The following is a 25,613-nucleotide window of genomic DNA, read 5'->3' as shown; positions in this document are numbered from 1 at the left end:
TGGCACTAGTCCTCTAAGCCAAAAAACAAAAGGAGTCTGTACCTGTTTGATGCAAAAAAGAAAAGTGGGGTGTTGCCAAGATTTATTGGGGGGCTCAAACATTTTGGGACTAGTTCAATCCTTTCTCAAGCCATAGAAAGGGTAACCAAATTTATACGTAACCAACGTACTGCCATCTAGTGGCCAGGTAGATAATAGTACTGAATATATTTGACATTACTTGAGGAAAGGCTGAACTAGTCTCACATGTAAATGTAATTGCACCTTCAATAAATCTTGGGAACACCCTTCTTTTTTGCATCAAACAAGTACAGACTCTTTTTTGGTATAGCACATGTACTGTCAAGAACGCTTCTGATGAAGTGGCGACAAGCCATGAAACGCGTTAAGCGTATGATCTGATATCATGTATGCTGTTGCGCTGTTATCATCTTTTAATATGGACCATTAAAGTTTAATGATTTTAACACACCACTCCGAGTGCTCCGTAGTTGCTGACTGTCAAGAAGAGGCCAGGGATTAGTGCAACTAAGGGTTGTAACAAGACAAACTGAATTTAACCCCTTATATTCTGTAACACATGGGGGTATATTTATCAAAGAGTGAAGTTAATAGTGAAGTACCGCCACTAGAGTGAAATTCCGCCACTCTCCATTAATTTCTATGGGATTTTTATAGGTGTATTTATCAAAGGGTGAACTTTCACTTTCAACCATTGATAAATACGCCTTTCAAAATCCCATAGAAATGAATTGAGAGCTGCGGAATTTCACTCTAGTGGCGGAACTTCACTCTTTGATAAATTTACCCCATGGGGTATACAACTCTCTGGGGCTGATTCACTAAGGGTCGAATATCGAGGGTTAATTAACCCTCGATATTCAACTAGGAATTGAAATCCTTTGACTTCAAATATCGAAGTCGAAGGATTTAGCGCAAATACTGCGATCGTACGATTGAAGGATTATTCATTCGATCGAACGATTAAATCCTTCGAATCGAACGATTCGAAGGATTTTAATCCAACAATCGAAGGAATATCCTTCGATCAAAAAAACTTAGAAAAGCCTATGGGGACCTTCCCCATAGGCTAACATTGACTTCGGTAGCTTTTAGCTGCCGAACTAGGGGGTCGAAGTTTTTTTTAAAGAGACAGTACTTCGACTATCGAATGGTCGAATAGTCGAACGATTTTTAGTTCGAATCCTTCGATTCGAAGTCGTAGTCGTAGTCGAAGGTCGAAGTAGCCCATTCGATGGTCGAAGTAGCCCAAAAAATACTTCGAAATTCAAAGTTTTTTTACTTCGAATCCTTCACTCGAATTTAGTGAATCGGCCCCTCAGTGTCTCAATTTGGAGTGTAGAGACCTATAGAAATTCAGACAAGTAAAGGGCTGAGTATAAATTGCAAAATACATGGCAGAATGCACCTGTTTTTGCACTTTGCACCCTATCCTGCACCCCTGTGTTCTTTTATCCAGAACTGCATCTCGTTTAGAGCAGAAAAAACAAAAGTGTAGGATGTACCAGTGGCACACATATACCACTCTATAAATACTAACCTTTACCTTTCTTTACATTTTTTGGGTTCTCATGAATATATGTATAACTTCTGGTTCACCCCTGTGCTCAGAGATGATAGATAACTTTCACAATGCTGAAAACATAAATATGCATATGAAGGGTGAGGTGGTTACAAAAATAAAAACCACCCTGACAGTTTCTCACAGGAGGAAGTGCTGTATAGGAGGAGTTGTCACTTCTGCCTTTCTCTGCAAAACTTTGCAAAAAAAAACGCTCTCGGAGGAACTGTCTTTGCTCAGAAGCAGCCATGGCAGAGGCCAAGCAAGGAGGTGCTGGGGTTTTTGCCAAAAATGTCCAAAAGAGATTCACCCGTGCACAGGAAAAGGTAATGTAAAGGCATATCATAATAACTGCTTTTTGTCATATGTATTTGTACTTGCATATCTGATACAACTTGCCTTCAATGTCCATGTGCTTTCTCAATATTTTCCCTAATCTCTTTTTTTTTTTTAATGCATGAGCAGGGCGGAAATGGAAGTAGAACCTGTTGAGGATCTGGGAAGGGATAGGGGCCCAGTGTCACTATTAAAAGCAACTTTCCAATATACATTAAACATTTCCAGTGATTTAAAAGCTATGGGTAAATGTAATGGCTATGGAAATCTGTCTGACTTCCTTTTTTTTTTTTGCACTTCTGGTTCTGACTTGTGAAACAATGTAGCAAATGCTGGCTGGAGGAGAGCTGAGTTCTGTTTCACTAGTCAGAACCATAGAATGGAAATGAATACACAGATGTGTATGTATTGCTCCTATAGTCAAGCAACTTAAAAAAAACCTTAGCTCATAACAGCAACATTGACTAGAAGAGTTCAGTACTGTTAGAACAGCACCTCAAGCTAAAGTCAAGGGCACATATGGGCGAGTTGGGTTGAGTAATCCAAAACACCAAAGGGCTTGTCAGAAATTTGTTACCATAAAGCACACACTGACTTTACATAAGACTTTCCCCAAGATAGCTGTTTGAGCTATAATGCTTTGCATACCCTTGGGGGAAAGTGTTTCAAAGCTCAGAATGTATATTACTATATAACATCCTGTTTATGGATTATCAATCATACTATTCATAGGCGTCCCATTGCATGCTATTTTTTTTTAGTTGGTTACCTCTGCATTTTCACAAAAATAATACATTCCCTGTCATTTTCCTGTTACTTCTAACTTTTAATGCAATCTAATATAGACCCTACTTTATTTAGCAAAAGGATGGAAAGGTGGCACTCCAACATCACCTGACAAGTTTCCGGAAGAAACTCCCTTAATCATAGGCTATGATTAAGGGAGTCGCTCCCGAAACGCATCAGGTGATGTTGGTTTGTGACCTGTTGCAATAAACCACCTCCTTTTTAACCGGATGTGCCGCCTTTCCTTCCTTTTGCAAATCTGATTACAGTGGGAACGCTGGTGGCTGAGCACCCGGTACACCAAAATGGAGCTGCACTAAATTGAACACACAGGGGGTGAGTCTAGAGCATCCAAAGGCCTCTTTTTCCACTTTTATTTAGCACAGCCCTTAGATCAAATGCAACCCCATTAAATAATTGTACCACTATATGAATAATGTTGAAGTCTTACACTTCAGCAATTTTGCCACATACTAAATGGACAATATGATGATCCCCCCAGGTACAGTTCCTATCATTTTACAGAAGCCAGTCTAACAAGTATTAATATGTCATTCATTTGGGGGCATATTTTGTCGCTCCATTGCGATAGATTTTTCAACTGATTTTCCGTGAAGCCACTTTTGAAATATATCACTTTACATTCAAATGTTGATCCATATTCATTCCATGGTAGACCTTTTCTCATTGATGGTAGAACTTCTTGTTCCATAGTAGAGCATCAATGTTCCATGGTAGACCTTTTTGCTTGATGGTAGAACTTCTATGTTCCATGGCAGAGCTTTCTATATTTCATTGTAGAGATTTTATGTTCCATGGCAAAACTTCTGTTTTCCATAGTAGAGGTTCAGTGCTCCTTTCTTGCTTGATGGTAGAACTTCTATGTTCCATGGCAGAGCTTTCTGAATTTCATGGTAGCACTTTCTATATTTCATGGTAGAGCTTTCTATATTGCATGGCAGACCTGTATATATTCCATGGTAGAGTTTCTATGTTCCATTTCAGAGCTTCCATGCTCCATAGTAGAGCTTCAAACACATGGACTGACTTGGTCAGTATAAACACAAATCTGGATTTCAGACATCAACCAACTATAAATATGTTTAACCAAAAATCATTTTAATCATAAGATAAACAGGAATTGCCAACATGTCCATTCAGAATCTTCATAATCTGCTTATTCTGAGGCAAACATAGGGGCAGCTGACTTGCCAAACTTGATGTGTGTGTCCCCAGCTTTATTAATCATCAGGTCTTTCAGGTAACCTCCTGCCCAACTGCTGTCAGTCAAATAGTATTAGATAGTGCCACTTGGTACAACACTACCATAAGGAGAGCTTATGCCTTTGTTTTTGGGTAACGACACACTGAGGAGCAGATTTATTAAGGGTCAATGTTTTGTCAATTGTGAATTATCCAAATTTGATTTGCGTTTTAATTTGAATTCAAATTTCGAGATTTATCATACTCTTTTTTACCTCGAATTCGACTATTTGCCACCTTAAACCTCCCGAATTGCTGTATACATTAAGTCATTGGGAGAGGTCCAGGGATCAATTTGGTGATGAAGCCTTCCTGACAATCGAGTTTTTTTAATTCAATTAGAATTCTTCCAATTCAACTGAAACAAATTCGATTCGAGTTTTCGGGTCGAATCATTCATCTGAGTTTAAAAAAAATTAAATTTTAATAATAAATTTCAATTGGTCGAATTTCGAAATTTATGGGAGTTTACGGTATTTTTAAAAAACTCAGATGAATTTGAAATTCGACCCTTGATAAATGTGCCTCTTTTTTTGTTATGCTAACTTATATGAAATGTGTTATAAAATGTATGTGTAGGAGATGAATTTCATCCCAAGAATAGAGTTCCCTGTATCTAATATGTTTGTTATTACAGGTGTAAGAGTAATAGAATAACGTGAAAGTTGATAGAGCTTTTGTTGCACTGGAGAGAATCTGGATGCGTCAGCATTACCATTCTTTTTCCTGCATTGTGTTTAACCTTCAATTTATATGTCACTGTGTCTCTGATAGTCCAGAACACATTGCATTAATAAACAGATTTGGTAGTAATATTCAGCCTTTCTACATATTGGATGTATGTACAGTTTGGGTAGCGCTGCGACCTCACAGTGAGCTGACCTCACTTAAATGCATTTTGTGGTTTTGTTAAAAAGAGTTTTTTCGGCAATAGTCCAGAAGGCGAATTCCCAGCCTAAATAAAACTTAAGACACAAATGTCACATTGAGAGCACAAATATGTATTTAGCATATTTAGCATAAGCAATTTTATTTATAATAGTTGTTATTTTTGTACAACAGGAAAGGCAGAGCAACAATACCTTATGTCCCCAGGACATTTTTGAACTACACTGTGGTTTTAGTTTCTTGTGTAACCACAAATGTTGGTATAAAACATTGACAAACCTCACAGTGTAATGTGGAAACTAAACAGGATATACACTGTCTCTTTGCCAACTTCAGTGTAGTATTGGGGCTGGGACATCTGTTATTTCAGGATATAAAAATGAAACTACATGTACGTAAAACCCAAACTTTGTGCCAAACATTTGCCTCATTTGGTTTGGCAACAATAGCACCCACTGCAAGGATAAACTCCTGTACTCCTAGCTGGGATCTATAATTATCTTAGCCTCCATGAATCATTCTTACACATGTGGTCAGCAAAGCCAGCAAGTAGCCCAATGCAATTAGCACGGTTCCCTCTAAGCTGTGAGCTTGTGCAGGCACACACAAATTTTGAGGCAAGCATACACAATTTAATTAGCACAAACAATTACCTTTTTAAGAGCGCACACGTGATTTTAAAAAGTGTGCACCAAATAAATATTTTGCGCACACGGCCAAGAAGAAATTAGAAGGAACATTGGCCATTAGTATGACTTTATTTCATACAGAAGACTTTGTTTATAATATATCCATGACTGTATAATTAACACTCTAAACACATGGGATTAGATGACCTGTCTGGAACAGCACACTTCCCCAGGGCTAACTATCCATTCTGAGACATATCATAAAAACAACATCACTTCTGACTTACTTATCCTCTGCCACTGTACTCGTTACAGTCACGGTAATCTTGGGGGAATACCACACTCATTTACCCATGTCCCTCTGAGGAAGTGGTTTACATAACAGACTCAAAGGTCTCCAGCAACAATCTCCAGTGCTACAGCTTCAGGTCAGAGGTGCGGATCAATCCCCCCAGGGAGTTTATGGGAACAGTTCTTCGCTATTAGACTATAAAGAGGCGGTGTCTCTTTTGAGTGTAGATATCTTTTCCACTAGACAGTTCAGTAGGATGACTGCTCCTGTGGTGGGACACCACATAGAACTTAACTACCTTATCTTACCTGTCTGAAGACAATTTGCCGGAGTGGCTACAAGTTGTACGTTGCTATAAAACACAGTCATGAAGGCCAATGTAGGGGTCCACATAAGCAAAATGAAGCACGTTATGTTGCAAGCTAAACTTCTCAGAGTGTGTTTTACCTGTAAAACATTATTTTTTCTTCTTCTTCCAAAAACTGGGAAGAACAATAGAAACTAAAGATGAGATGTCTGAGCTGTGTGCATTTCATGTAGACCCTCCTTTCTTTAGCAAGGCCCATAGATGCAAATGCAACCCCATTAAATAATTGTACCACTATAGGAATAATGTTGAAGTCTTACACAACAGCAATTTTGCCACATACTAAATGGACTCAGACTCAAAGGTCTCCAGCAACAATCTCTAGCGCTAGTTTATGGGGCACCATTCTTCGCTACTAGACTATAAAGAGGAGGTGACTCTTTTCAGTTTAGATATCTTTCCCACTAGACAGTTCAGTAGGGTGACTGCTCCTCAACAGGTCCTTTTTGAGAAAGTCAGACACCACATAGAACTTGTCTTTTATGCTACTTAGGTTGTTGTGGCCCTGCAGGCACTGAACACTCGCCACTCACTCGTTTCAAATCAATTTGCCAGAAGGGCTACAAGTTGTATGTTGCTATAAAACAAAGTCATGAAGGCCACAGAAGAGGGTCCACATAAGCAAAATGAAGTACGTAATGTTGCAAGCTAAACTTCTCAGAGTGTGTTTTACCTGTAAAACCTTATTTCTTCCCTAGGTTCTTCAAAAACTGGGAAGAACAATAGAAACTAAAGATGAAATGTTTGAGCAGTGTGCATATAATTTTAACCAGCAACAGGTGAGTACGGCACTGCATCAGTAATAGAGGCACATACAGTATATACAAATAGAAAAGACATGAAAAAGGTTGTCTGAGATATTCAATCTCTTTCCAGAACAGTGTAAGTTGCACTTTGGGACTGATGCATGAGTGCAGCACTCGGCACTGGAAGGGATCCTTGTAACAAGAATAACAGAGTTAATGTTGTGCCTATATAAAGTGATGGATGTAGGATAAGGGGGAGGCTATAAGTTAACTATTAGTATGTTACAGAATGACTAATTTTAAGCAACTTTTCAATTGGCCTTCTTTTTTTTCTTTTTTTATAGTTTTTGAATTATTTCCCTTGACTCTTTCCAACTTTTAAATGGGAGTCACGACTCCATCTAAAAAATAAATTCTCTGCAAGGCTACAAATTGATTGTTATTGCTACTTTTTTATTATTCATCTTTCTATCCAGGGCCTCTCCTATTCATTTTCCTCTCTCTTATTCAAAAACAGAAACAATTAAAAATGAAAACCAATTGCAAATTGTCTGGGAATATTGCTCTCCATCATACTAAAAATTAATTTATAGGTGAACAATCCCTTTAGGCTAATAAGGTAGCCACTTGGCTGTATATAGATAGGAGACTTCAAACATAAGGCCCCAATAAAAGGCTGCCTGAACAGGCACAAAACGGATTAGGCTTTTTATCATGTCCTAATAAAATAGATTTAAAGGGCAAATAGATAGATAGATAGATAGATAGATAGATAGATAGATAGAAATATTATGCACACAAAAACAGACATATTATACATAATTACATTATAATACATTACACATCATAAATAACTAAAACAAACACAATCACCTGCTTGAAAGAGAAGAATTAAAAACAGCAATAGCTGCAGGTAAAATAGATCTCTTATAACGATCAGTAGTACATCTGGATAAAATCAATCCATTACTAAAGGAGCTACGATATGACTCCAAACTTTCAGGTAAAGGATGAGAATCATTTCTGAAAATACTCATCAATTTAGACAACATCTTTTTCTCCAAAACCATCTCTAAGGTCTCTAATCTCATACCTAAAACAGAACCTGCCCTCCTAATCAATTTATTAAGTCTATAAAGCTACCTTCAGTTGACTTCCCCAGCACACCACACCAAAAAACATAGAACTAGCTACCACACAATGATAGAACATTAGCATCATTTCCTTACAGACATTGAATAATCTTAATCTTCCAAGGAAGAAAAGTCTACTCCTGTCCTTCCTATATAGTACCTCTGTGTTTTTGGCCCAGTCCAACCTATTATCAATAAACATACCCAGGTATTTATATTCCTCTACCACATCTACAACAACCCCATTTATACAGACTGGTTGAAGATCAGTTCTCAACTTTCTAAAATCCACTACTAACTCCTTAGTTTTGGCCACATTTAAATGTAGACAGTTTGCAGCCCACCACCCTACAAAACTATCAATTACACTTCTATATTCAGCATCCTGTCCCCCTCTGATACCGGCCGCAATTACAGAGTCGTCTGAAAACTTTTGTAGGTGACATAACTGTGAAGAGTACCTAAAATCAGAAGTAAATAGTGTAGGTAAACAGAAAAAGAGATAAAACTGTCCCCTGTGGTACACCAGTAATACAAAGTACAGAGTTAGACATAAAACCTGAGTTTCTTACATATTGGGGCCTACTGGTTAGATAATTAATCATCCAGGCCACTAGATGAGCATCAACCTTCATTTGTAGAAGTTTAGGCCCAAGCAAAGCAGGATGTAAGGTGTTAAAAGCACTTGAGAAATCAAAAAACATAATCCTAACATAGCTACCTGCCTCCTCCAAATGAGCACCTACCGTATTTAACAAGAAGATAGTGGCATCCTCCACACCAAGATGAGGCTCGTAAGCAAACTGCAAAGGATCAAGGGATGACTCCACCACCTTCCTAAGCTGTTTTAAAACTATTCGCTCCAATACTTTCATGACATGAGATGTCAGTGCTATAGGTCTAAAGTCATTAAGGGTATTAGGGTGCTTGCACTTTGGTACAGGAACCAGGCATGAAGTCTTCCAAAGAACAGGGACAAAAAAAAAAACAAAAGACCTCACTCAATTGGGAAGCACAGCCCTTTAACACCCTAGGACATAACCATCAGGTCCTGCAGACTTTGCAAAAATAACCCCAAATTAACAATTTGACTAAACAACAAAACATAATTCTAAGCAAATTTCCAATATACTTTTATTAAAGGGGTTGTTCACCTTTGCGTTAACTTTTAGTTTTGATGCAGAGTGATATTTTGAGACAATTTGCAATTGGCTTTTATTTTTATTATTTGTGGGTTTTTTTTTTAATTATTTAGCTTTTTATTCAGTAGCTCTCCAGTTTGCAATTTCCATTATCTGGTTGCTAGGATCCAAATTCCCCTAACAACCATGCACTGATTTTAATAAGAGACTGAAATATGAACAGGAGAGACCTGACTATAAAGATGAATAATAAAAAGTAGCAATAACAATACATTTGTAACCTTACAGAGCATTTGCTGTTTAGATGGGGGTCAGTGACCCCCATTTAAAAGCTGGAAAGAGTCAGAAGAAGGCAAATAATTCAAAAGCTATAAAAAATAAATAATGAAAACTAATTAAAAAGTTGCTCAGAAACGGCCATTCTATAACATACCTTAAGTTAACTAAAAGGTGAACCACTCCTTTAAAAGTTTTAGGGCTTTTAAAGTTGTTTGTAAAAACAATCGCTGTTGAAAGCAGCATTTGCTTAACTCCTGGTTGATACTTTATAAACAGTGTTGCAAAAGTCTTAGTTCCCCAGCACAGACGGGTCTGTTAATCAGCTGTCTTATCTAAGGGCAGGACTACATGGCCGATTCAACCGCGATCCGACGCGCTGCGCAAAATCACAAATGACGCTCAAGTATATGCACAATACAAGCATTAAGTGTTTTTTTGTATGATGCTCATTGATTTGAGGATCTTTATCACACAAAGCATATAAAGTTGTGCATGCGGCACTATCGTTTGTTTTTATTTCAGAATGAAGGGAATAAATTATACAAAGATTTGAAGGCAGTCTTTAGTGCAGTGAAAGGTAAGATATTCAAAGTGAAAACAGTGCATGAAAATGTCTGTCCTTACCTATATTTATTTTACTCAACCACCTTTAATGAGTTTGATATTTTACAGTTTAATAAACTGCATTAGAGTACAGTAACTATCTTTGTGCAATACGGCTCCCTAGTTTGCTCACTGTGAACTGATACGTTAATGTGAGCAATTGATAGCTGAACTAGTTCTGTGATAACCAGACAGTATTTTACAGTTGCAGGTTGGAAAAAAAGAAGAATGTTATCTTATTTAAAAAACATTAAAAAAGAATAATAACAATAATGAAGACCACACGTTGCATAGTGTATAATACAGCAATAGCATACCAAAGGTTTATTTAAATGTGAACTTCCCCTTTAAATCCATACCAGCTCATCCAACCTACCCACAGAGTAGGGGTCATGAATATATTTCAGCTTTGTGATGTGCTGTGGTGTTTCTTCCAGCAATGCATGAAAGTTCCAAGAGATTATCTGAAACACTTCATGTCATTTACAAACCAGACTGGGATGGATACAATGATCTACGACCGATAGTGGAGGTAAATAACGACACCACCAGGCACCATAGGTAAAAAAGATCCTTGGACCTTGGTGCTTCAGGTTACACAAAATATTTGTAATTTTTCTGATCATGTTTGCAATGTTAATACTGGGCAGTAATTCTCATTGTTGTAGTTTCTCTGTGCACCACTGGTATAGCTACTGGTGACCTAGAAGCCCTTGATTTAAGGTTGAGCTTTCATGTAAATCTGATATCAATATGGGCAGGTGGTAATGATATTTATTTTCATTAATACTGGTTAGAATGCTGATTCTGGTATCTGGATGAGGTGCCATTCCACTTAGAGCATTGCTACATCATGTATTGTGATCAGGTTCATTTTCTAGGAGAAAATACCAATGAAAAAAAATCCAGTATTACAGCCTATAACATCTCATTATCAGAGGTGGATTAATTTACAAGAAGGCCCTGTGTTGGGCTCAGTGTCGGACTGGGACACCAGGGGCCCACCCAAAAACCTTTGACTAGGGGCCCACCAATTAATCTTTGACCAGGGGCCCACTCTTAATAATATTATTCTTTCTCTCCTCACTCAACCTCTATTCTCATAGAGTCTTTTCTTTATACACTATAATGTATTATTCCATCTATTTCGCATAGAACTAGGGAATGGCCATGAAATAGACCAAATTTCTAGCAGCATAAGGTCCCATTGACACCTTGGCCTACCGGGAGTTTTCCTGGTATCCTGCTGGGCCAGTCCGACACTGGTTGGGCTACATCTTGACACAACCCAGTTCAATACCCCGTCTCCATGCTGCTTAGCCCCCTGGAAACCATAGGCCACAGGCAACTGCCTAGATTGCCCTTATGTAATCTGCCACTACCCATAATTGTTAGTAAGAAGCGTGAGGAAGACATTTGTACATAAGGAAAGGGCAGACTGTGTACATAGGTAAATCACACAACTCACTTCATGCTGGAAGAGGCCCAGATGCACCGCCCTGAGCCTTCAGCTAAGGGAGTGGAACCAACCATATAGATAAAGCGCAAACACTCAAAAAGAAATCTTCCAAAGCAGGCATGTAAAATCAAGTAGATATGTATTTATTATACATAGAGGTAACCTTAGGCATTTTGTCATATAAACACAGTCATAGGCTATGTTTGATTCCTGCTAAATGCTCTTATTTCTGCTCATTGTAGTCCTGAGTAAGCCACTTCTTCTGTCTGATCCTCTAATGAAGATTGATAACTAAGCAGGGGCTAAAAATGATGCATGTGCTCACATGATTTTAGCATTAGCACATACAACAGACTGCTGAGCACACAAAACTTTATATATATAGTTATATATATCATTATATATAATATACACATCATTTATTTGATTCATAACTAATTTGGCTCAGACCCATCCATCACTCAGCTCAGCTTATGATTGTACAGTTTGGTATAGGTCTGACAAGCTGGTTGGAGGAAACCCACTGATTAGTAAGAGGCATAGGCCAGGCCTGGAAGGGACTCCATAGGGACTAGGGGTGAAGAAGTGGAGCTTACAGTTTAAGGTCCCTATCACACACACTATGATTAGTTTTATCACAAGCCTATTAACCTGCCTGTCTGGCTTTGGTGTGCGTGTGTTATTAATTTGTTGCCCAACAAAAGCATTCAAAGAAACTGCTAACAGATGATTTTATTTACACACGGCCTTAAGCAACTATTAACTTTAGCAGCCAGGATTCTTACCTATAAAGGAGTTCCTTGTTTTCCAGAGTTTAGAGAAAACCTGCTATTCATTTTATACATTCTTCTTTTGTGTTTCTTTTATAGAACGATGACCTTCTCTGGAATGACTATGAGGAAAAAATGTCTGACCAAGTGGTGCAGATAATGGATAATTACATGGCCCAGTTCTCTGAGTACAGGGTACGGTTCCAGTAAATCTCCATTCTGTTTTTTTAGTTTGATCTTTGAGGTATTTAACAAACACAACTCTGGGCTGTATTATGTCAGTAATTTTTACCATAAGGTTTCAGATTTAGAAAACTGAAGTTCTTGGGCTACAAATTCCTTGATAATAAATATAAGTACGCTGGGATTTGTAGTAGACTCCTTTTATAAAGTGTGGTTAAGCAACACCATTTAGATCCCCTTGGATTTCCTCCTCCTAATTTCTGCATTTTATAGTGGCATTTTATCATTAAAAAACAGTGATAACATACAAAGCAACAGTTCCTATATATGAAAAACCTATGCTATTACATACAACTATCAGTAGATGGCAGTATGATGCCAAAAGGTTTATATTATATACACAATTAAAGGGAAACTGGTTTTAAAAATAAAGTTTTCACAAGTTTGATTTAACTACGAAGTGCTTCCTTAATGCTATAATTTACATTCTTTGACTTAAAGCACCCACAGAAGTTTTAGTGCAAAGTGCGAAACCTTTTGGATTATATATATATATATATATATATATATATATATATATATATATATATATATATATATATATATATATATATATATATATAATCTCCACCAAAGAGGCCGCACTGCTCAGGACTTATTACAAATAAAGCACTTTTATTGGAAAAATCTAACGTTTCGGCTGTACCACCAGCCTTTGTCACTTTGACAAAGGCTGGTGGTACAGCCGAAACGTTAGATTTTTCCAATAAAAGTGCTTTATTTGTAATAAGTCCTGAGCAGTGCGGCCTCTTTGGTGGAGATTGTTTGCAGCTTTTTTGAGACGTGCACCCAGGCAATGTGACGACTACTTATCGTGAGTGCTGGGATTTTGGGGAATATATATATATATATATATATATATATATATATATATACAGGTATAGGATCCCTTATCCGGAAACCCGATATCCAGAAAGCTCCGAATTACGGTATGGTTGTCTCTCATAGACTCCATTTTATCTAAATAATCCAAATTTTTAAAAATGATTTCCTTTTTCTCTGTAATAATAAAACACGAGCTTGTACTTGATCCCAACTAAGATATAATTAATCCTTTTTGGAAGCAAACCCAGCCTATTGGGTTTATTTAATGTTTAAATTAATTTCTAGTAGACTTAAGGCATGAAGACCCAAATTACGGAAAGATCCATTATCCGGAAAACTCCAGGTCCCGAGCATTCTGGATAACAGGTCCCATACCTGTATATATAAAGCTGCATACAGCTTAGCTTAATGCAATACCCTGCAGTTGCATACTAGCATCCAACACACAAGGAACATGTTAGTTTATTTCAGACAAAAAACAAACAGACATGGTCTTATGTGTATTTTGAAACTGTAGGGCAAATGTAAAAACTGCAGCTTCATTAAAAACAATAATTTGTTTTTTTCATTGTACTAAAGACACATGGCATAAGGGGCCTTGAAAAAATCTCAGGATTTGGCAAAACCATGAAATGAACCTGAATTAGTTGCACCTGGCTGGTCATATTTTGACAATTAATATTCTGTTGTGCAGAACTATTGCAAATGTTGATAATATAAAAATATTCCATAAAATACATTACTTATATACAACACTGTACATATATATAATGCGCAGATTTTAGACATGTGATACAAATTACATAACTAAGCACTGTTTTTATAGTGAATAAAGTACCCCCTCTTGTAAATTATAAGGATATATAATATACATGATATTCGTGGCTTTGTGTATTAAATAAAATACAGAAGAGCTGTGAATAATGTGAATATCCTGTATATATCTTCTTAAACAATCCATACTTTTGTCAGCTATTTTTGCTGCTTAATAATGTAATTTGTGTCACATGGCTAAAATTTGTGTATTATCTATTTGTACAGGTATATATCTATATAATTGTATGGCACAAATTCATCTTCCATCCCAATGAAACAGCATTTCAGTAAATCTTTTGTTCCCTGCATGATCCATTATAATGCAAATCCTGAAAGAGATGGAATTTTGGAGAAGAAAATAATATTTGCCTAGACCCCCTTCTTATTTCATAGGGTTGGAGGAGTTATGTAAATCATAAGTCGTAATGGATCTAAGGGCGCAGACATGAACAGTATTCCCTCTTATTCCTTCTCATCTATGTGCACAAAAATCTTTTGTTGCAAACATTTTAAACTTGTGTGTGCATTTTTAAAAACTGTGTGTGCAGGTCAGAATAATTGCAAAATTTAGGGGGTTATTTATTAAATTATGAAGTTTTACTATTTTTTGAAAACGACTCCGACCATATCCGCACTTTTTCCCCCCTATTTATCAATAAATGTTCTCAAAATCAGAAGAAAAAATCAGAATCCTAGGTTTTTTTCAGATTTGAAGGCCGAAAACGGTGACTTTTTCAGATTATTGCCTGAAAACCAAGAAATGTTTGGATTATTGAACGAAACCCAGCACCGATCATGATGTCTTCCAATTGTAAACGGGACATCCGCCAATGGCTTGGAAGGTCTGAGATGGAGTACTTTTTTATTTGGACTTTTAACACCATCAAGGTTTAAGAAATCACCAAAAATATGAGGGGGGTTTTTTTCTACGAAAAATGGTGTTTTACCCTTTAAAAGTCCAACCAGAAAAAAAATCAGACTTTAATAAATAACCCCCTTAGTATTTTAACACAAATTTTTTTTGTGCACACCACAATTTGTTGTGTGCACTGGCCCCAGAATTTGTGTGCACACGCATAGGTGCACAGCTTGGAGGGAATATTGGACATGAGTCTCATCCTGTACATGGGAAGGTATATTTACTTGATTGGAAGACAAAATAGTTCACACTTATCTCAATTTCAGGATTTGATAAAAATAATTAGCATTATGGCAGGATCATAATAGGATATGAAAGTCTTGAACTGACCGAGTATGAGGAAGACTTTAACCTAAGCTCTTGAAAATGTGACAACAATGTGCATTAGTAATTTGGGGTATTTAAATAATCTCTGTGAGTGGTTTTCATATTATGCATCTTCCCACAGGAAAGGATTGCCAAACGAGGGAGAAAATTGGTTGATTATGACAGTGCCAGGCACCATCTGGAAGCATTGCAGAATGCCAAAAAGAAAGATGAGGGGAAGATCACAAAGGTGATGGCAAATCTCACCATAATAATGTACAAATACTTTGCTATAAGGATAACAGAACTGGGGCAAGTACTGAAATATTGCTAATTCAAGGCAGTTTTCATGCTCTTTAACCACTTTTGGTTTAGGCCTATTCGTTTTACTATTCTTTGGTGAATGTTGCATGACATAATATTAAATGGAGCCATGATACAGATCACCTGCCTTTAAGGGTGATGACACACGGGGTGCTTTGTCGCACAACATCCCTTTCTGCGTGTTACTGAGCATATAAAGCATACGGGAACAAGGTCTTTGCTGTTGTGGAATGGTTTATGGTGTTGCACAATAATAAATAAAAGCCATATTAGCAGGATCAGGCTGCGCTGCTGTGCCACACATTGTTTATATTTCACTATACTGGGTGAGGTGGGATCTTACAGCATCTAAGTACAGTTGGAATGTTTTTTTTTTCATTAGGCTGAGGAGGAATTTAATAAGGCACAGATGATTTTTGAAGACTTCAACAAGGAACTGCGAGAAGAGCTGCCAGTTCTCTACAACAGGTACTGTTTAAGGCTATGTAACAGGGGTGATTTTAATTGCCAGAGGTCCTTTCAGTGTGATAAAAACACCCTTTGCTGTTGGAATTTGCCCTTCCTGCTGGTCACATTTTACTTACATGAGTATCACTGGGGTGAATTGGGGTCAGTTTTTTCTAGGCAATACATTGTAGCAATACAAGAAGCCATAGAGCAAAGACTAGAAGGCACAAAATGACTATACCTGAATCAAAAACATTCTGAAATTTATCAGGGTGTCACAGGAAAATCATTCTGTATAGGCCATTTAATCAAGGAGAATAGTGATCTGTGAGCCAGCTTGGTTTACCCGTAGGTCGGGCAGGTTCGAGCAACACAACTTTTGTGGCCATACTGTGCCTCACTTCTGCCTCCAGGCTCTCTTGTTAATAGATTTGCACCAGCCTGGCCTACTCCCTCCGTGACATGACAGTGGGGTGAGCACAGGTCTATAAATATGGGGGATTGCCGGGTTAGGGTAGGGTGCAGGTAATAAACAGGCACGTTAGGGTCAGGTACAGGTTGTAATGACTACTGCAACAAAGTTTCATGATTATGTAGCCAAAACCAGCAATGCAGGGAATAGCAAATGGCAGACACTGCTTCTATTGTAAAAAAAAAAATGTACAAAAAACTTTAAAATGATTGAAAACGATTGAAAAGATTGCTTAGTTTTTAACATGCTGTGATTTTGTAAAATTGTTTTGGCTTTTAAAAGCCGTTTAATAGAAAAAAAAAGTATACATATTACACGTAATCTTTTTTGCTTTGCAGCCGAGTTGGATGCTACGTGAGTATATTCAAGAATATTTCAAATTTGAGAGACGTATTCTACAAAGAGATGAGCAAGGTAATGATTATGACAATGACATGATCACCATTGTATATGTAGATAATATGTTTTACAAAACAGTGTAACCTTTAATGCATATGTTTAGGGAACATCAGTATTCCTTACGTACATACTGACATATTTGCGTTGCCCAGATAAATGGGTTCCCTGGTTGCAGACATTTGAATTATGTGACCCTGTAATTCTGTGTCATTTATTCACTTAATCCTTAAACTGTTTTCAAGTTGTTATAATAGCTTATAAAAATAACGCTGTCAACTGTGCTGTATATAAATAGGGGTGCGCAGGTCACACATGGGCCGATAAAAGCTGCTGACAGACAGTGTCTGCAGCTTATTGGGCCGTGTATGGGGCCAATATCTTGCTGAAATTTAAGCCAGATATAGATGGGGCAGGTTTAAAAAATTTTAAGGGCTGAGGAACAAGTTGGCTGTTTGATACAGTCCTCACCCAAATGGTTTTTAGGGGTATTTTTTCAGGGGTGTTCAAGTTACAACAGTCGATTCAGGTTCATGCCCCCACAAAGCAAAAAAACTCCCCCAAATATCATAACCCCACCCCCAATGTTACAGGGTGCCCTAGGCACCCCCGCCCCCATATGTGGCGCGCCCGCTCGCGATTGCACGTGCACCATAAGAAGAGAAGGGAGGGGACAGTAACGAAGGGGAAGGGAAGGGGAAAGGAAGGGAGGGGTGAATGATAGAGGGGAGGGGAGGGAAGGAGAGAGGAGGGAGGTGAAAGCAGCAGGGGAGCGAACCACCCAGACTAGGGGTAGGGAGAAGACTTTTGAACAGGTACCTACCCAGCGCCCCCACTTTGCCCTAGCGTCCTAGGCAGGAGCATCTTCTGTCTACCCCTAGTACAAGCCCTGCTAACAAGGCCTAAAGTCTGATTCTGAAACAAAATTACCATTTTAATATAATATTATTGTATTGTATAGTATTATTTATAAAGTATTTTGGCAGTCATGAAGGAAAGCTTTTTTTAACTGATTTATTAATGTGCTTCCTCAACCTAGACTTTTTTGCCTATTGCAAACAACTGAGCCATGCTGTGACAGTAGAGCATTGCAAAGCACTGCCGCCTAATGGAATCAGCCAGCTGGAGCAGATGAAATCTGTCAGTGACTCACAGCAAGAGTGTGTTTGTTGCAGATGAAATATATATTACATTAAAGGACACAAAGCAAAAATTAAATAATACTGAGAAATGTAAATCTATTTGTGAACAGATTTGTTAAACACTCACTACAGTTTAGGGGATACGTGGATGCCAATGTATGTTAATGTTTATGTGGGGTTTGTCTTGTTTGAGTGTGCTGCATTGTTGTGTTTTTGCTGTTTATGCCTTAACAGGTGGGAAAGGGTTTGTCAGAATGTGCCATAAAATGTGAATTTTACTTCCTGGCTGCACATTTCCCTAGGGCAATAGGGATGTAGCGAACGGCGGAAAAAATGTTCGCGAACATATTCGCGAACTTGCGACAAAACATGCGAATAGTTCGCGAACGTCGCGAACCCCATAGACTTCAATGGGAAGGCGAATTTTAAAAGCTAGAAAAGACATTTCTGGCCAGAAAAATGATTTTAAAGTTGTTTAAAGGGTGCAACGACCTGGACAGTGGCATGCCAGAGGGGGATCAAGGGCAAAAATGTATCTGAAAAATCCATTGTTGACACAGCGCTGCGTTTTGTGCTGTAAAGGGCAGAAATCACACTACGTCACTCAGGTGATGTTTCTGGACACGGAATGTGAAAAAGCTCACACAGCTAGGTGGCACTTGGTTAAAGACTGGGCAAATAATGCCTGCAAGGGCAACGTATACACTACAGCCGTTGGATACGGAATATATTATTGCTGCTTGAAAAACGTCACTCGGGTGGTGTTTCTGGAGACGGTATTATTATTGATATTTAGACAGCTAGGTGGCAGTTGTTTGAAGAACAGATGCAGATGAGAGATCAGCAGCAGGACAGACAGCTGCCCACAGCAGCTACATACAGAGCACTGCAGTAGAAGGTAGATTACTAGCCAGCAAAGCTACCTAACCTAAAATGTCCCTCAAATCCCTGCAGAGTTCTGTCCCTACAATACAGAGCAGTATCAAGTAGATTACTAGCCAGCAAAGTTACTATCAACTGTCCCTCAAATCACTAACAGCTCTCTCCCTACACTAGCTCTTCCAAGCACACACAGGCAGAATGAAAAAACGCTGCAGGGCTTCAGTTTATATATGGAAGGGGAGTGGTCCAGGGGGTGTGGGGGTGGTCCAGGAGGGAGAGCTTCCTGATTGGCTGCCATGTATCTGCTGGTCTGGGGTGAGAGGGCAAAAATAAGCGCCAGCTAAGGCGAACCCAAATTGGCGAACGTCGCGCGACGTTCGCGAACATTCGCCGAACGCGAATAGTCGATGTTCGCGCGAATTAGTTCGCGGGCGAACAGTCCGCGACATCCCTATAGGGCAATCATAATTTCCACTAACTTGACATGAAATAAATGTTTGCATTGACTCAACTACAATTTTTAAATTCTCCCTACAGCTGAATCACGAACTCTATGATGTGATATGCAAACTAGAAAAACAGTATTCAGACAAAGTCTTTGTCATTAAGGGAGTAAAGAGGTAAAGAGACTAATATTGTACTAATCCTTTTCTGGCCAAAGAGGCAACATATAAAGCTGGGTGGCACTTGTTGCAGGGCCATTTACTAATAAGTAATTATTTTTACATTTTCCCTATTTTAGTAACAGAAAATCTCTGGTGATTTCATCTCCTATAAGCTGTACGAGTTCCTTTTTCATGGCTTCAATAAATACAGAAGCAAGCCCTTCTAGCGTCAATGCAAAGTCAGTAAGTCAGACATGCGAGAACAGTTCACTGTCATCCAGTTCCAATGAAAATCAAGATTCCATCTCTATGGATGAAAACTACACCCAAAGTTTAGAAAATGTATCTCAAGAGACACCAAATGAACTTCCTCAGAGTTTGTCACATAATTCTGGTACACAGAATTTAGATGTGATGGAACAAGAAAAAACTATGAGCTCCATGGAACCTATGCTGGGGGACATAAAGGACACACAAACACACCAAGAAGATTCAAAAATGGAAAAATCAGAGGAAGAAGCTCAAGCTGGTTCATATAATATCATGCAAGCGATAGAAGGTGATATAGACCAAAATAACTCAGGTTTCCCAGCTCAAAATGGAATTAATGAACCCATGAAGAGAAATTTAGAAGAAGAACTTTCAAAAGGCACAGAAACAAGTTTATCCAGATTAATGAAGGACAGGGACCAAAAGGATATAAACAATGAAGAGTCAAACGATGGAAACCCAATGGAATTGTGTAAAAAGTTACAGGCCGATTCACAAGTTGAAACACATGACAATAATCAAGAACTATCAGCAACAAATGACCTAACAGGCCCAAGGGAAATCTCAGGAATCATAACACAGGGAGGTAGAGAAGACTCCACACATGTAAAAACAGCAAGTTCAGCAGATATAATTAGGAATGAGTTAGGGGACACAACACAAAGCGGTGTGGGCATTAAACGGCAAGATCAATGTGAAAAGGCACATTCAAAAGATAGCCCGCACCAGGACTCAATAGGCTGGGCAATGGGAAGTTCTTCAGTTGATACCTTGATGACATCAAAAAATGAATCAGTAGAAGTAACCGAAGACAATAAAATGGCTGCAGAGTGTAAATCAGTTTCCAGTGCAGCAGAAACACCTCCCCCTACCCCCCTAAATGCAGGTGCTGAACGTGACCTGAATCTCAATGTAGACAGCTCCCAACAGACACCTTTGGATTGTAACACCTCAGCTGAAAAACAGTTGCATGATACTTCTAATGAATAAGGTGAGAATGTTTCTTTATTTCAACTTAATATTTGAATCTTGGAAAAGTAGTCAGCACAACGATTATCTCTCCTGTAGAGACTTGGTGCACGTTCCTCAGTGGCCACTTTCCACTGATATCACGACAGCCTTTGTATGTAGAACAGCACCAGACTGTGAAACGTTAGTGTTTAAAAAGCCTTTATTTCAGCTTTGGGCATCACCGCAACGTTTCAGGCCATGCGGCATTTTGTCAAACTTAATATCTGAATAAAGGTGTCACAAAAACATGCTGCCCTTAAAGTTCTTGAACAAGAAGCCTTATCACCTACTGACAGGCAATTACTGATCAGTGATGCTAGGACATAAATAAACTCAATGGAAGGAATCATCAAACACAATACAACATATTACAAAATATAATAAAAAAGAAAAATTGTGAATTCCAAATCTGTGTTAGTCCCACTTCCATCAGCACCTCCGGTTCTCCTCAACCTTCAAATAAACGATGTGCCTTTGACCAGCTCCAATTACGGAACTGTGTGGGGAAAACAACAAAAATATAAATAGTGTAGTTTCTTTGACTGAGTTTTACACCCAAGGGTTATAAGTGTGAGAGTAAAAAGTGCAATTGAAAGGTGATCCACAACATCAGAAGCAAAGACATCAGGATGCATCTACAAGAAGACGCACGCTCCTGGAACATGTGTAGTACTGAGTAGAGAATGCGTAGACAGACTGTGCTCAGGACTGTAGTCATGATGTATGAGATGCAACAAAATTTGAGAAAGTGGAACTGCTTTGCCTATGCAACTAGTGGAGGATTAAAGTGATGAGTCGATCTAATCGCATTTAGTTTGTGAATATACTGTGAGACCAGAGTTATAACAGAGTCTGCAAAGTGAGTCCTATCCAGAATTTCTTCTTGAGCTGTTTCCTAATAGAATAATATTGATGAATGAGGGTACATTAAATTAAGTGACCGATGTTGTGACCACCTTTCACTGCACTTTTTTACTCTCACATTTATAATACTTGGGTGTGAAATTCAGTCACTAAACTACACTATATGTTTTTTTCCTGTTTTCCCACATGGTTTCGTAATTGGAGCTGGTCAAAGGCACATTATTTTGGACTTGGATATTACAAAATATGCTTTGTGGATGCCTAATAACTCCCATATGTAATAAAAGGCACAAAGTTTACCCAGTTGCACTAACCCATAGCAACCAATAAAGTGTTTCCTTTTAAAAAGGTAACCACTTGTTGATTGGTTGCTATGGTTGACCTGTAGCAAACATTCCACCTTTTATTACAAAACCCCATAAGTGTTGTATAGCAGGTGCACTTGGACAGTTGCAGTGATTTCTGTCACTGTCAGTAGCACAAGGCTATGGTCGTTGACTTGTAAATAATGTTTACATTTTCCTTTGAAAGCAGACAAGTTTACATACATTTATATTTTAATATAAGGGTCGGATTGGGGGGTCCAGAACCCACCAGGCCCCAACCTTATGGGCTCACTTCTCCTACCCCCATGGTAAACTTCCCTGTCCCCCAACCCTATGCCACCTACTCACTCCAAAAGCATCACCCATCTGCTCTCAATGCACCACCCAAACCCTCCATACTTTGTACTTCCTTCTTCTCTTCCTAAAACTTGCAGCTGCTGGTCCTGGTGATGGGCAGGTCTGGGTCAGTGGGGCCCATGAAGACTGGGGTCCATCGAGTTTTCTCCTTGTGCTCCACCGACCCAGACCAACCCTGTTTAATATGGTGGATAATTAATGTGTTTTGGTTTGGTTGGTTACAAAGTAAGGAAAGGATGGTGGTGAAATGTAACAGCAGCCCAAGGTTGTATAAAGTAAGATCTGCCTAAATTGGGCAGACTCATCTCAATTGCCTTCAGATTTACTGTACTTAGGTCTAAAGGTGGCCATAGACATAACAATTACGATCTTTCTTAGAAAAGATCTTTCCACGAAAGATTGTTAGTTTCAATACACACGTGTAGAGCTGAATCGTCAGATATACAGGTCGAAACAATAGAATTCTACCTGTATCTGACGATTCAGCAGTAACAATGGCCGATGTTTGGGTGCCTTCAAAGGCACCTGATCAAAATTTTCGGCTCTGGCCGGCTCTTTTCCCACCATACACGCACCGTAGGAAAATGTGTTTTGTACGATATTATCTATGCGTCTATGTCCACTTTTAGGTTAGTATTCCTACACAGGACTATGGAATGTTGAAAGATGAGCCAAATTCAAAGCTGTGTGATCCCAGTCATTGGGCAATTTTATGTATTTTAATGATGCTTCAGGGCTTGCATGCAGACAAAATTTCTTCACTCAGACATGAGAGACTATACTGGCTGTGGCCGAACTCATGACACTAACCTTTCACATTTCTCTGGATGCCCTCCTTACTCCTTACTCTATTTTAGGACAATTTAGTAAATCTGAAACATCTCAGTCTGATATTTATAAACCATCCAGCTGGATGTTATGTCTCCATAATACCTTTCTTTAAGTTGTATACAGGTATGGGACCTGTTATCCAGAATGCTCGGGACTTGGGGGTTTCCGGATAATGGATCTTTCCGTAATTTGGGTCTTCATGCCTCAAGTCTATTAGAAATTCATTTAAACATTAAATAACCCCAATAGGCTGGTTTTGCTTCCAATAAGGATTAATTGGATCTTAGTTGGGATCAAGTACAAGCTACTGTTTTATTATTACAGAGAAAAAGGAAATCATTTTTAAAAATTTGGATTATTTGGATAAAATGGGAGACAGCCATTCCGTAATTCGGAGCTTTCTGGATATTGGGTTTCCGGATAAGGGATCCTATACCTGTATAATATCTTTTTTTAATATAACAAGATTTCTGCATATGGAGGCATATAGCATTTTAGTACAGTATATGAGGTGGCAAGGCACACTCAGGTATACAAAAATAGGATATATTTTGTATAGCAGACAAAGCCTGACTCTTTCTGGGGAAATAAAAACATGACTGCATAAGACCTGAGAGCAAATGACGAAGGATATGAGCAATTCAGCTGCTAAGAAGTACACATGCAGGGGTGGGGTGAAAGAGAGAGGTGCAGTTGAATCATAGCCAGTACAATCAATATTTTTGTTACTCTTCTGATAGCAGGAAGATATGGCAACTAGAAAGCAAAAGTCATATATTTTGTATTACTTACTGAAAATGCCAGTTTTATGTTTAAAATAAAATATAGTGCTAGCCATGAGTACCTAACAACCATGATTGCAGTCTGTTTGGGACTGAATTGTGAAGGACTAGAATGTCACAGATGCCACCAATCAGTCACTTATAACAACTTCTGTAGAATAATTGAAGACCAAGCTGTAGTCCTGGCACCACAGAGGCTGGAAATTCTTAACATGTTTATGAAACTGAATGAAAGATTTACAAAAGTATTTCTGAGGCTGAGGGGTGCCCTGTAGGTTACATGACACCCCAAGGCCACCCCAAGGCCACCTAGAATCTGGTTATCTTAAAGAATGTTTCATGAGAGGTTTGGCGTGCAGTGCAACCTGTACAAGCTAGGACAGTGATTGTAACAGGTGTTGTGTGGTAGGGCCTGTATTTGTTTTAAGTACCATAAGAGTATTCTGGACCAACTGCTTATCAGATTACATTACAGTCTAGACATGAAGTTACAGTTCTGCATGTACTGAGATGGGGCAAGGCATACAAATGACCCCCAAGAATCCATTATCAGCAGATCTTTTAGGGGACATTTCAGCCTCTTTACTTACAGCACAGGCCATAAAGTTGTACTGTATATACAGATATGGGACCTGTTATCCAGAATGCTCGGGACCTGAGGTTTTCCGGATAACGGATCTTCATACCTTAAGCCTACTATAAAATCATGTAAACATTAAATGAACCCAACAGGCTGGTTTTGCTTCTAATAAGGATTAATTATATCTTAGCTGGGATCCAGTATAATGAATTAATTTTTACAGAGAAAAATTAAATTATTTTAAAAGATTTTGATTATTTCATTATAATGGAGTCTATTGGAGACAGCTATTTTGTAATTCTGAGCTTTCTGGATAACAGGTTTCTGCATAACAGATCCCATACCTATATGTCATTGGGTAAATGTAAGCAAAATCAAACTATCATTCATAATTCTATGGATCAGCTAAGGTCAAGTTGCCATTCATCAATATTAGATAAAGGGTTGTAGTATTAACTCATTTTTTTTAACTTTGTTTATTTTCAGGATGTACAGTTGGAGAATATTAACAATCAAGACAAAAAAAGGCCTAAAGCTTTACATCAACAAGAGTAGAAAAGATGGAGGTACATTTCTTGTGAAAAATACAAAAGCTACAGTCTCTGTTTTGTGTCTCATACTGTAGATTTGTAAGATTAAATACATGTACACTTGTACAGTGATGCCATTTGTGATAAATGATATTGGAGTTAAAGTGAGGTGATTATCTCTGTTCAGAATATCAGTTGTAGCAGCAAATGTCTGTGCATGTATACTTTTGTAAGTAAATATGCTTTTTATTTCTACATAGAACTGGTTGCAAGCAGGATTTTCCGGTTACTTGTTGTTATTATATTATGTAGGTGATATTTGCTCTGCCACGTGCTTCTGATGGTCAGGCACCCATTAAAACTATTACAGCTGGAGAACATTTAAAATTAAATAAAAGCTTTTGAAAATA

At 38.3% G+C, this 25,613-nt stretch overlaps 1 protein-coding gene across 1 annotated transcript; it reads left to right on the top strand.

Annotated features, from left to right (window-relative positions):
• The first annotated feature begins 1,771 nt into the window (after nucleotides 1-1,771).
• On the top strand, nucleotides 1,772-25,613 carry bin2.S (bridging integrator 2 S homeolog). Its single transcript, XM_018250104.2, has 11 exons — nucleotides 1,772-1,908; nucleotides 6,842-6,922; nucleotides 9,966-10,020; nucleotides 10,484-10,578; nucleotides 12,375-12,470; nucleotides 15,527-15,634; nucleotides 16,091-16,176; nucleotides 16,966-17,041; nucleotides 19,585-19,667; nucleotides 19,790-20,913; nucleotides 25,160-25,613. The coding sequence occupies exons 1-10, from the start codon at nucleotides 1,831-1,833 to the stop codon at nucleotides 20,910-20,912; spliced, it is 1,881 nt and encodes a 626-aa protein (XP_018105593.1). The 5' UTR covers nucleotides 1,772-1,830; the 3' UTR covers nucleotide 20,913; nucleotides 25,160-25,613.

This window comes from Xenopus laevis, chromosome 2S, assembly GCF_017654675.1.
Source record: "Xenopus laevis strain J_2021 chromosome 2S, Xenopus_laevis_v10.1, whole genome shotgun sequence".
NCBI lineage: Eukaryota > Metazoa > Chordata > Amphibia > Anura > Pipidae > Xenopus > Xenopus laevis.
This window is presented reverse-complemented; position numbering and strand designations above follow the sequence as displayed.